The following is a 14,240-nucleotide window of genomic DNA, read 5'->3' as shown; positions in this document are numbered from 1 at the left end:
AATCGGTGCAGTTCAGAAATCACTTAAACCTTTTCATGTTGTATCAACCAGTAAAGACGATGTGATTCGATGTCCTTTGAATCCACATTTTATGGTGGGGTTATTGTGGTGATAAATCAATATACCATCCAGAATGATAAAACAAACCATATTTTGCAATTCGCGTGGCCAGTTAACAGAAATAGAAAATCATTTCTAAACAGTCCTTATTGAGTAATCAAGAGCCTTCTGTGGATCTGCAAGGGACCTATGAAGTGTTTTGGCTTAAAAAGTGAGGGGCACTTATGCCTGTTTTGGAAGGTTTAATCAAAATGTTATGCTGTTATGCAGATGCTGTTTCACACAGATTTCTTAACTTATTCAGACACTTTCGAAGGTCTCTTTCATATCTACGGGCCGTAACGCAGCTGTGATGATGGCCTGGTGTAAATCATTTATGAGTTAGCGTAGAGAGAAGCATTCACTTTAGTAGGTCATGTTTGCACAGCGCAAGAGCATTTCTGTTAATAGTCGCTTTTGCTTTCCTCAGCTGTTTGGAAAATTAAATGCACCTTGTACAAAAAACATGAATAAACGTAAACGTGCAAATTCATTTGCGCTATACGACTGAGAAAATGAGTCACTCGATTGCCTTCACTGACTAAAGTGCTGATCTTTCCGTCTGTTCGATGAGGCGGTCAGAGAAAAGCACATTCAGGCTTTCATCAAATCTGACCCACATACACTTCTTTTAAACGCAGTTTATTCATGTGCTGCTTTGTGGATATTCTGATGCTTTCACAGTAACACAGTATTAATTCAGTATTCAGTGACTACCTCATTTATATACTGTACCATGGTATTTGCAACGCACACTACCATTCAAAAGTTTGGGGTCAGACAGTTTTTCTAAAATAAATTACTTTTATTAGGATGCATTAAATCTGATCGAAAGTAGCAGTAAAGACATTTATAATGTTGTGAAAGATTTTAGTTTGTTTGCTCCTGAAAAGAATCCTGAGAAATAGAATGTATCACAAGTTTGCTCAAACACATGCAGCACAACAGTTTTTAACATTGATACATTTCTTGAATGGTAGTGTGTACAGTATGAATGCTTATTTAAATTTTTTTTATACAGTATTGTAACATTTGGCAGCCCAATAAAATAATTAGTCACAAATGAAAAATTCTAAATTATAGTTGATTTTAGAGTTGGTAGCGTGTCATTGGGAAAACATGTCGGATGTAATGGATACAGCTTCTGTATTAATGTGTAAATTTGTTCAAATTATTGTTATTGTTTTTTTTTTTGTAAACAAAACTAAATTGTGAAAATATGAAGCAGCATGACTGTTTAAAAAAAAAAACCTTTAATAATAATAATCAGAAATGTTTCTTGAGAAGCCAATCAGCATATTAGAATTATTTCTGAAGGACACTGAAGACTGGAGTAATGATGCTGAAAATCCAGCTTTGATCACATTATATTTTACAATGTATTCAAATAGAAAACGTCTATTTTAAATTGTAATAATATTTTATAATTTTACGGTCAAATAAATGTAGCCTTTGTGAGCAAAATAGACTTCTCTCTAAAACATAAAAAAAATCTCACTGACCCTAAATTTCTGAATGGTAGTGCACTTCAAAGACTTTTTTAGTTTAAGTCTAGATCTTCTGTTTAGCTGATTTTAGAGAGGTTTTGGACACTTGGTGTTGTGATTTGACCATTTGTGCTCTAGAGAAGTGTGCTGTTACTTTACTAAGTGATCAGATGCACTGTTTTGACCTGTTGGATCATAAAACAGATGAAAAATTTCCCACACATGCACTTTGAAGCTGGGTCATATCTACAGATAGGACGGCGTGTCCCGGTTTGCCCTGGTGCTGAGCTGCAGTGTGTCAGTGTGCCAGCAGGAGGCAGTGTGCTTGCTCTCGTCCTCCACACAGCGAGAACTGGGTCAGGAACAAAAGAGCCGTATGCCTTCAATGATACGGAGAAACCTGGAGGAAGAAAAAAGACTGAGAAATGAAAACATAATGGGTTAATGGCAGGGGGTTCCTGTCTTTTACACATTTGCGTTAAACTGCTGTTGTTAATAACTCAAACGTAAGCACCGAGGCCCACGTACACACACGAACACACTTTAGTACCAATACTATAATCTGCCACCTTTGTGCGTAAGAAAAAAGAAAGCGGAAAACAGAATGTAGGTAGTTTTCAGGAAAGACGTATGCCGATGTTGATTGTGGCTAATCTTATAAATATGCAGCCCGTGACGAGCCTCAGTCCTCGCAGGGTAGGAAAACCAGCAAGACAGCAGCTCTCCAGGTCAAACAGATGCACTTCCAGTAAAATCTGTGAGTAAATGTCAGATCTGAGTGTTTGTGTGTGTAACCGTCAGTCAACATGAAATCTAAATCTGCCTTTAAATACAGGTTTCTGGTGTATTGTTGAAAGATTCATCAGTGCTTGACCACCTAAAGGAAAGAAATCTTTCATCAGAATGTAAAAGAGCTTCTCAAAAGAGAACAAATGTAGGGAAATGTGGAAATGGATTGGATCATTGGATCGTGGGCATTTGCTAATTGCACATATCATGTGGAGAGGGGTTATTTTAGTATTATTGATATACTGGTATAATTTCTGGTTAATAATTTGAATTATGATTGAATTTGTTTCCTGTTTTCATCAAAATTTTAGGATTATTTGTTGTAATTTTATTTGTTTTTTTTATGTCTTTGCTGTCTTGTCTGTTTTTAATTAAGTTTTAGTTTTTGTTTTTAGTTTGTTTAGTTTTAGTTATTTTTTACTTAAAGTTAAAACTAAATGGAAATGAGAAATGTTGCCTAGACAACTAGCTGGTTTTTTTTTTTTTTTCCAAGTAATGAAATTGTTTTGTTATGGTTTCCGTTTTAATAAACAACCATTACCCTGCTGGAGGGGAGGGATTGTCTTTAGTGAAAGAGATAAAAAAAAAAAAAAAAGAGATGCAAAGAAAAATTCTAATAAACACTGCAATATTCTGTTAAAAAATAAATAATAATAATTTTAATTTCATGGTGACAAATTTGATTTTGTGGTTTTATCTGAACAGATATTTTTGGCTGCCTTTTACTATTTTAATTTACTTTTATATTTTTTTATTGTGCATTTCTATTATTTAGAAATAGTTTGTGCTGGTAAACACAGTCTGCATTGTGGTCATATGTAGATGTAGAACCTTTCTTAGTGGTGTTTGTTAATGAAAGCATCATATTACTATTTAGTGTTAGTGATGTGATAAACCTCTAACATTAAGTATTAAAGTTGAGTACGAGCGAATGATTCCTCTAATGGTGTCTTCCACAGAGTCCTATCAGCAGGACAGGGCTGGAGAAATGGAGCAGTCAGATCTATCCAGAGCCCGAGGCCGTATCAGAGGAAGTGCACATGTTTGACTTGGATTGCTTCCTGTCAGACATCTCCGACACGCTGTTCACCATGACCCAGAAACCCAGTCCCTGGAGCGGAGACCGCCAAAACAGTGAGTCCACAGAGGCACAGTCCATCCAAAAACCATTTACTCACCTTCATGTCATTCCAGACCCAGAATATTAGATTGTATTGGCCCTTCAAGATGCGACATAGCAGATTTAACATCATTGATGCCAATAGTTATTGGTGCGTGGCTTGTAATTATTCACATTGTGCTAATATTGAAATATGCACAGGAACATTCTCCCTTCCAAGTTTTACATTCATTAAATCATGCCTTTAAATGTTGCATGCATCAAAAAAAAAAAAAAAAAAAAAGCATGTCTTCTTCAGTATCTATGTCTTCCGATACAAATATTTAAACAGTCTTATATCAAGATACATTTATTGAGATGATGTCAATGGGATATAAAAACTTTATTTTATTTTTTATTTTATTAGGTATTCTGAGCCCATTGGCAGATATTTGTTGGTTTTAACTATAAACTCCCTTTATTTGTGTTGCTAATGCAACTCATTTTTTGTGTCCTAAACACTTACATTTAGATAACTTGATTTACTTTTCTAGTTGTTTTTAAAAAGGTCTTAAGTCTTAAATTTAACTACGTAAAACATGACATTTTTGGAGCCTTACAGCACATGGTCATTATCTGCATTCTCATATCAAGACTTCTTTCATTGCGTGAACATTTGGGTGGTGTTATGCAAATCTTCCCACACAGTGATGTAGACATGTGGGGGCGTGTCTAAATGAGTCGTTTTAGGAAGGTGTGGACAAGCCTTCATGTTCATAAAGAATATCTCTATGGTTTTGAGACTTTAGTCTTTGCAACTTTACAGATCTTATCTTTACACAAACAGCTTGCAACACTCCAAAGAGAAAGGAAGACTTGAAATGGCATCACATGACCCCTTTAATAAGATTTTAATATAATATGTATCTTTCAGTGACATTTAATGCCTCCCCTGCCTTAAAGAATTTAATTTAGGATTTCAAAAATGAGAGATGATTTTAGGAATGGAAAATTTAGTCACATGAGTTTATAAAATATATTCAGGAAGGACACCACACCCTAAAACAAGGAACTTTAAAAGAATAAATGCTCCAAACAGGGCGGTGTTAAACACACACATCCTTACAGTGTTTTTCACTGCTGTCATCTCAGTGTACACCAGTAATGCAGACATGATCCAGCCCGGATTGACTCCATTACAGCCCAGCTTGGACGACCTGATGGACATACCAGGTGAGTTTAATGAGCTCTTCATATCACTCTTTATAACACTGACATTGCTCCGCTTTATAGCTCAAACGTAATAGTTTTATATGCTGTGCGCTGCTCTGGTGCCTTGGATGCATTTGATCATAACGACGAGTGGAATGAGGTATTTAAACCTTCTTACTGTAGTTGGAATTCTAATACGAAATATAATTTAAATTGAATATATTCATTAACATAATGGAATAATATAAAAAATTTGAATATTTTTCAATACTAATACAATAATTGATTCAATGTCTATGAACAGTGTTTTATCAGTAGTTAAATATAATTGACATTCAATATAATCATTAATATAAGTGTTATGAAATTTATTATATTGATGAATATTTTTGAAAAAATGTTTCATCTGTGGTTTAAATGTTAGTAAAAAATTAATTTAAATTTAATTTAGTTATTAACATTATTATTACACATGTATATATTAATCGCGATTAATCGCATCCAAATTAAAAGTTTTTGTTTACATAATATGTGTGTGCTGTGTATATTTATTATGTATACATAAAAACACACATGTGCGTGTATATATTTCAGAAAAATGTTATGTTTATATATAAAATATATTTATTTATAATATAAATTATATGAATATAAATATAGAAAAAGTTAATAAATGTAAATATTTATCAAAATATACTTATAATGTATGTGTGTGTGTATATGTTTATATATATATATATATATATATATATATACACGCACACAGGGTTTTTCCTGGGTCAAAATTGGTCTTCGGTTGTGGCTGACCGACATGGTCATCCACACACAGCAAAGAGTACCCTAGTACCCACATGATCTCAATATTGAAAATAAATGTTACATTTAAAATAAATACAAAGAAACAGTTTGTGATTTTTTTCTTATCCTATTTATTAATGAAAAAATGATCACTGTCATCCTTTCTTGCCCTCTTTGCAAAAAAAGCTGTGATTTTTCCACGACTGGCTTTCATAGTTTAGAAAGATAAAATCCTTTTTTGATAGAGCTGATAATTATTTTAGTATAATCATATCAATTAAAAAAAGCATTAAAAACGTAGCATTAAAAGATGTAATAGTGTAATTTTTTACCATATAATATGTAAGAAAATTAGCAGCTAGCTAGCAACAGCTTGCTTTGTGCTTTGATCTAGTTTCATCTCACTCCAGTCTAACTTTAAATGATTTCATAGGTTATTTAATACACATTGTCATAGGCCTATTTATTATTAATGCTAAATTTTACTAAACACTCTTGCTAAATGGGGTCAGCACCCTTACTTTCTCATTTCAGATGTTTATGTTCTTCCAAGAAGTAATGATTTGTTATACACTGATTCAGACACTGACGGGCAGACCAATTGCTTTAACCCAGTGGTCATCAACCTTTCCGAGCCTAAGATCACATCCAAAGTCCAAATGTAAACCAAGATCTGCCACTTGCAAAAAATTATAAAAAAAAAGGCCACAATGTAAGTTCTACTCTGACATTCTTGTTGCCTGTTAGTCACTAGCAAATTATTTAACTATACAAATAGTATATAACTATACAAACTGCCAACTATAATTAAACATTTTTAACAGTAATATAACATTAAGTATTTCCACAGGCTTATTACTCGTATATAAACACAATAATCAGTCAATTACAGGCCTAAGCCAATAATGTACTGTTTCACTTTCCCTTTTAAAACATATTTCAAACTCTTCAAAATGGAAATACTCAGGTTATTGCAACTAGCATACAAAATATTATGACATCAGTCATCCTTCAATTCTTCAAAAATATTTTCACACAAATTACAGACCTACATTCATTTTTAGCTACAGAAATTGAATAATGTAATCAAATGTAAAATAGCATCGCATATTTGACTGTATAAATTAAAGATTGTTCTTTATTAAAGTTACAGAAGCTTTTTAATCGGGAGCAGTGAGTGATTTCTTTGTTGTTGCTGTTCTATTAATATAAAGACTGTCACTTTAAGAGAATGCACTGATCCAGTGGCCTACGTTCAGCTGGCTATGTCTGCTGTAGGATACTTACCAAAACAGGCATTTTGACATGATTTTTGTGTGAATTTGTCCATTTAAACACAATACTTCAGAGAGCGCTTATATGTGCGCAGAGCTCGTGTCCTCTGGCTCTTAAATGTTTAAACTGACAGTGCTTAAATTAGTTTAGTTTAAACAGATATCAGCACCCAGGTGATGACGGAATAAATTACTGCTCATATACAGCATTCGCGTTGAACAAGAGTGAATGATTTGTCCAGGGTTTTTTTCCTCTCATTTGTAATGTCTGGGAAGCCAAAATGCGCAAGGATCAACAGAAACATTTATTAGCTGAACCCTGTTTTTTACATGCCATTTATAGCAAGCCATATTACAGATTATATTACAGATGCTTTGTCAGATTTAAGTAGAAGTGCGTGCCGAACCGTGTGTGGTTGAACCGAACTTTTTTTTTTTTTTTTCAGCGAACCGTGCCACCTATTACCTCAATAGGTGGCACAATTCGTGGGGGAGTCGTGGCCTAATGGTTAGAGAGTCGGACTCCCAATCGAAAGGTTGTGAGTTCGAGTCCCGGGCCGGCAGGAATTGTGGGTGGGGGGAGTGCATGTACAGTTCTCTCTCCACCTTCAATACCATGACTTAGGTGCCCTTGAGCAAGGCATCGAACCCCCAACTGCTCCCCGGGCGCCGCAGCATAAATGGCTGCCCACTGCTCCGGGTGTATGCTCACAGTGTGTGTGTGTTCACTGCTCTGTGTGTGTGTGCATTTCGGATGGGTTAAATGCAGAGCACAAATTCTGAGTATGGGTCACCATACTTGGCTGAATGTCACGTCACTTTCACTTTCACTTTCACTTCACTTTCAATAATCAATCAATTACAGGCCTAAAACAATCATGCCCGAGCAGACGGATATTAGTACATCTCATCACACTGGCACCCGCGTCTAAATCAGTTGTATGGTTTGGTTTTCATTCTAAAACAGTTGCGTCAAGTATAAATGTCTCGTCTGTTTTGTGAGGTGCGCGCGCAGTCAGCGGAGGCTCGCGCTGCGGTGCCAGGCGAAAGTATAAAGAAAGCGGTAGTTTTACAGACATTATATGTAAACTATAGGCTAATTGATTGGACAGATATACCCCTCTCCGTCCCCTAGACACAATTTACTACACACAATAGGATCACACATGGTGCATTTTAAATTAATAAATAATAATGAATAAAATTTTTTTTTTTTTCTCAGATTTTGAAAAATCTTCGCGATCGACTTAAAATGCTTCCAAGATCGACTTGTCGACCGCGATCGACGGGTTGGTGACTCCGGCTTTAACCATTCATTTTAATGAATCGAATAAATATATATATTAATTTTTTTTTTTTTTTTTGCGTTTATTTAAAGTTATGTCAGCTGCATGTGTGGAATGCTTGTCATAAGTTGTAAGAAAAGATCAGGCAAATTTTGTTTTGACTGCAATTCACACCCAGCGGTAATTCAGCAAAAATATTTTCCGAATGCACCACGTGAAACATGTATTCGGTCTTCCGACCATTAGGATCAGTTGATTTTGATGTGAGAGAGAGAGCAAAGACAGAACTGAAGATGGAGAGTGCGTGCGCGGGGGTGGGGCGCTGTGCTCGTTCTCTCCGTCACTCCGTCAGTAGCCTGTTTCACTCACAAAACCCAATTACAGATCAAATATGGCTTTGGCGGGACAAAAAATCATTTTGGCGGCCGCCAAAAACTTTTCAATGTAGGAAAAACCCTGACACAGAACACATTTATTATGCAAACACAAACATTTTGTATGCGATTAATCAGTGTTAATTTTGGCAGGCATTTTTGATTTAGTCTTATTCTTAGTCTTCAGACGAAAATGCTTAATAGTCTTAGTCACATTTTAGTCATTTGAGTCTTTCATAGTTTTAGTCGATGAAAAGTCACTACTTTTTTTTAGTCACTACTTTTAGTCAATAGTTTAAATTTATTTTAGCTATTTTATATGTAGTTTTCAAATTAAAATAATCATTAATTATTCTCTCTTTAGACCAAATCAATTAAGCTTATGAGAAATTTCAATCAAGGACTGAATTTGGAAAATCTTGAATAAATTATGACAATTTTCATTTTTTGGTGAACTATCCCTTTAACAGAAGTGAAAAAGGAGCGACTTATAAAAAAAAAATATATATATATATGTGTGTATATATATATATATATATATATATATATATATATATATATATATATATATATATATACAGTGTTGGGGAGTAACTAGTTACATGTAACTGCGTTACGTAATTTAATTACAAAATTATTGTAACTGTAATTAGTTACAGTTACTAAGAAAAAATGAGTAATTAAATTACAGTTACTTATGAAATTTTTTACGATTACAAAGGGGATTACATTTGAATATTTACACACATCCACATACAGATTTAACTGATTTATTTCCCAAATTGCACTGACTTTTCTGAGACATACCGCCCTAATAATTTCCGGGATGCGGAAATACAGTCTAATTCGTAGAATCCAGTCATAAAAACGGAATGCCTAACGTGGACGGAATATGCCACATTTTGGATGACTAAATCAAAAGTAGGTCAGTACACTTGAATCAAAACATGACATCGACTAGTGTCTGTGAATATAAAGCCCCAAAAATGCAATATATGACTTGCACATTCTGCGTGTCTGTGCGGAAATCAGGCGCGGACTGGACACCGGGAGAACCGGGACAATTCCCGGTGGCCTGGCAGCCGATTTTGCCCCACTATTTAATATCATTATTGTATAATTGCCTGCCGAATGTACTAAAGCGATCATTTGCGAATCCGTCATTTGATAATTAAATCTCTGATAAGTCATGAAGTGTTAGTCATGACTCGCGCGCTCTCCGCGCCTCCGCCAAACGGTTTGGATCAGACTCAGAGTAATCAATGCGAGAGAGAGAGAGAGAGAGAGAGAGAGAGAGAAAGAGAGAGAGAGAAAGAAAGAGAAAGAGAGAGAGAGAGAGAATAGAGTGGACTGCTGGAGCAGAGAAGCAGAACTCCTGTTCAGGGTTTCAGGTCAGTTTCATCTGTAAAGATGCTTTTTTGTCTTTGTTTTTTTATTTATTTAATCAAGCAGCAGCACGTTGCTCATCAGTCATCACTCAAAATACTATATAAGGACATCATTATTATCTGTTGTAATGTTACTGTAGTAATTCAGCTGAAAAAAAATCATTTTTTTTATAGGTTTAGGGGGAGCTACGACAGACAACAACACAACCCTTACGAAAATTAACATTTTAATATTTAACTATAAATCCAGAGAAAATGGTTAATATTGTTTAACTGTGATAACCAAAAATTATTTTACAAATGTATTTATTTAAAAATAAATACAAATCCATTTGCAAAAAAACAAAAAAAAAACAAGGTTATTTTACTTTTATATAGGCTAATAGGTAATTTTTTGTAAGGGAAAAATATGACTCGTGTACAGTATTAGGATTTTTCTACAAAGATATTGTAGTATTGTAGAGTATTGCATTGTAAAGTATAGTTTTGTTCAATCTTGAGTATTAAAGTCACGAGAGAGATGGATAACAGGGCAAAATAAAGAGACTGAAGAGAAAAATGGAAGTGAAGGTGCAGTTCAGGAGAGAACTTTTAATTATTTTGCATGTCCCCAAATTAAAGATTTAAACCTTTTTTATGTCAGGTCCATACAAAAAATAGTTTTGTCCATGAATTTGATTGTATGAGTTTGAATTTTCCAGTCTGAATTTTTTTCCCAGTCCGCCCCTCCTGTAAATTAATGGCAAAGACATGGTTTCATTTACTACACATAGGCCTACTGAAGCTCGCAGTGTTTTCAACCTCTGCCATCTCAATATAGGAGTACACGAGCACATAAACAATTTCTATAACTGCTCTGTGTCATTTCATGTGCATTTTACTTATTTTGAGAAAACTATCATCATATACAGAGACAGCAGTTTAAAAAAACACCAATGTTTAGGAGTTTATTACACAGAATACGTCACATTCTTATTAGATAACTGTATTTAAGTTGATGTATATGCTTTTATTTATTATTCTTTAATTTTCACAAATTTAGAAAAGTAATCAAAAAGTACTCAAAAGTAATTAGTTACATTACTTTAATAAAGTAATTGAAAAAGTTACACTACTATTACTTTTTAAACAGGGTAACTTGTAATCTGTAACCTATTACATTTCCAAAGTAACCTTCCCAACACTGTATATATATATATATATTTAAAGAAGCACAATAAGACAAATACAATAGAGATACAAATTAAACTCCTTTCAGATACAATAGGTTTTACTTAACATGTATACATTTATTTAACAACTTTAGTTGGTTAAAATTAATGAAAGATAGGTATTAAATTTGGCATGCTGTCCTTTTCAGACGGAAGCCATGCATGAAATACTGACAAACGTTACATTTTCACACACGTTCACTTAATCCATAACCTACTGTATTAACGTGAGATATTCTACACGATAAACATTTCGACTGTTGTGTGTGTATTTCAGTGCTGAGAATTGTTCGCGCGCTGTATATGAGAACTGAGGAAGTGGAGTGTGTGCGCACAAGAGAGAGAGAGAGAGCACTTCTATCAGCTTGATTACGCCTATCACGCCTTCAATAACTTTTTAAGTTAATCGACAACGAATTGTGACGAAAAACGGGACGTTTGGTTATCTTACCCCTACCACTTTGAGTGCTGAGGCCATTGTTTCTGATCACAAGTTCGCGTTTTATTAGTCTATCCATCCACTGCGGCTGCTATATTTATATGCAGGGATGCATATTTTGAAATACAATAGCCTATAGGATGCATTTTGAATGTCCGGTAGTCCTCAAATAAAATTATAGTCCAGTCTCGTCTAGTTAACGAAGACAGGGATTATTTTTAGCTGGTCAACATCTCATCTTAGTCACAGAAAAAAATGTTCGTTAACGAATATTTTTCGTCCTCGTCTTAGTTAACGAAATTAACTTTGCGATTAATCGATTGACAGCACTTATATATATATATATATATGTGTGTGTGTGTGTGTGTATGTATGTATATTTAACATTTATTATTATTTATATATTGATTACTGTTTATGAAAAATGTTTTGTTTGAATCTTAATGAATATAATTTAAATAAAAATTAAATATAAAATGAAGTATAGTTGTTGAAATAAAAATTCTTGTTTCAATATTTAAGTATCAATATATGAATTAATATTTGTGAACAATACGTTTTATCTGTAGTTTGACATATAGAAATATAAGAAATATAATTTAAATTGAATATAGCAATTGAATTCATATAACAGCATGCTATATAATATAATATTATTTTTTTTTTCAATTCATTTTTCAGTATTAATTTATTGATTAAATAATTTTATTAACATATAATTATCAATTTATTTATTAAGAATGAATATTATTTGGAAATGCAAAAAAACCTTAACAACCTTAAGAACGGCAAAAATAAATAGATGTTGAATTTATAAATAGAGACTTGGTTAATAAGAAGTATTAGATAACTTTGAGGAGCTATAGGGAATAGTGTTGTCAAAAGACCCGGTACTTCGGTACCAAGTCGGTACTAAAAAAATTTAAATGTGACGGTACCAGGTTTCTTTAAGTACCGGTAGTACCGAGGTCCCGTTCAAACCTGGTTCAGCGCTATGATTTCCGCGAAGCAGAAAATGAGGACGGAATCTCAAAATCCAGTCATGAAAATGAAACTTACTACATTTTAATATGGATAGTCATAGAATTTGTCAAAGTTAGCATAAATTAATCAAATCAAATCTCCATATGGACCAGTATCTGTAAATGTTAAGCCGCAAATGTTGCTTGAAATATGAATCCGTGTTCTGCGCGTCTCTGTGTGAATTAATGAATGGCAGAGACGTGCGGGTTTGTTTACTACATAGACTGAAGCGCATGACGCTTGCATTAATTTCAGCATCTGAGCTTCAGAGTTCTCTCTCCATCAAGCGATCTTTTCAGTTTCTCACACATGCAAAAGAGAGAGAGAGCGAGAGTCTTACCACGCTGAATCGACACGCTATATGTAAACTATTCTTTATTGTCTTTTCCTGTAATGGAGTTCATTTAGAATTATTCATATTCATTTTTGAACAAGCAGAAGACATACCAGTGGGCGGAGCTAATGCGCAAATGGCAATATTATTGGCTGGCGCTGATTTAGTACCATCCCTGTTTTGATTTCAGCAAATAAGTTTGACCGAACGCAGACAACGTGATTAATATTCATGAACCCAGCAGCTCATCAATTCATAGTGCATTGGATATACATTAGTATGATATATTATGAATTAGTAGTAGTATTATCTTTTAATAATAATTAATATGAATACTAATTAATATGATCTATTACTAATTATTTTTACAGAAACCATCAATGACCAAAAATATCTTAAGCATCACCACCAGTCTTAAGTTCAGTTAAAATGATATGCATTCTTATAATATATAAATATGCATTCATTAGGCCTAAAAGTTAATTTTTACATAAAGGCATTGTGCTAGAAATATTATTATTATTTATTAGAATGTATGTGATACTGCTACTACTGTTGAAAAAATGTATAAAACAATATTTCTTCCATATTTTTAATTTTAATAGAAAATCCCCTTTATTTACCAGAAATAAAATGTGTTTAAATTTCATAAATTAAAAGACAAATTCTATTTGGGTGAAACTTGTTTTTACTGTTTTCCATAATTATATAACTTGTAGAAAAACTTTAAACACAATTGTAAATAAGTATAAAGAATGGCATTGGTTTTGTTTTTAGTGCTAAAAAGTTTTTTTTTTTTTAATTTGCATATTTTTGCTTTGGTACCGAAATTGGTACCGAGAACCGTGGATTTTCACTGGTATCGGTACCGAATACTGAAATTTTGGTACCGTGACAACACTAATAGGGAATATGGCCCAACAGTCTGTCACTTTTGGGGTGTCTAGAGGGCAATGAATGAGTTTAAAGGAGCATTGCGTAAGTTCTGAAATTTCTAACCGTTACTGACACCAGTGGCCGTTAGAGGAACTGCAGCCAGTCTCATGCTCGTTCTCAGTGCGCACGCTCTTTTTTTTTTTTTAACTTACGAGGAGTGTCCGTGGGTGTCTGAATTGTGCTGGAGGCTGGTCGCTTCTTTCCATCCGCAGAGTCCATTTGAAAACACTATTGCCGCTGCTTACTATAATGGCTGGCGTGCCGTACGGTTGCAAGCCCAAGTAGACAAGAACGCGCATGACGTCACATTTTGTGAATTTTCGCGCCAATTCGGACCCGACTCCTCCACACACAATTGAGCCTAAAGGCTGATAGAGGCAACCGTAGTGGACAGTCGAGGTGTCATTCTTTTTTTTTACATCATGGTTGGCTCATATATTTACAAATGAAAACTCTATCTTAAAGATTTTTTTTTTAGTAAAAACCTCCAC

At 34.0% G+C, this 14,240-nt stretch overlaps 1 protein-coding gene across 2 annotated transcripts in view; it reads left to right on the top strand.

Moving 5' to 3' along the window:
• The window catches only part of LOC132140590 (carbohydrate-responsive element-binding protein), a 44,139-nt gene that overhangs the window by 11,250 nt on the left and 18,649 nt on the right, over positions 1-14,240 (top strand). For both annotated transcript variants that reach the window (XM_059549403.1, XM_059549402.1), the window contains 2 exons: positions 3,335-3,509; positions 4,627-4,707. In XM_059549403.1, the coding sequence (XP_059405386.1) occupies positions 3,335-3,509; positions 4,627-4,707 (256 nt within the window). The remainder of the gene's footprint in view (positions 1-3,334; positions 3,510-4,626; positions 4,708-14,240) is intronic.

This window comes from Carassius carassius, chromosome 5, assembly GCF_963082965.1.
Source record: "Carassius carassius chromosome 5, fCarCar2.1, whole genome shotgun sequence".
Taxonomy (NCBI): domain Eukaryota; kingdom Metazoa; phylum Chordata; class Actinopteri; order Cypriniformes; family Cyprinidae; genus Carassius; species Carassius carassius.
Note: the sequence above shows the minus strand (reverse complement) of the source record. Positions and strands in the feature narration are given on the sequence as shown.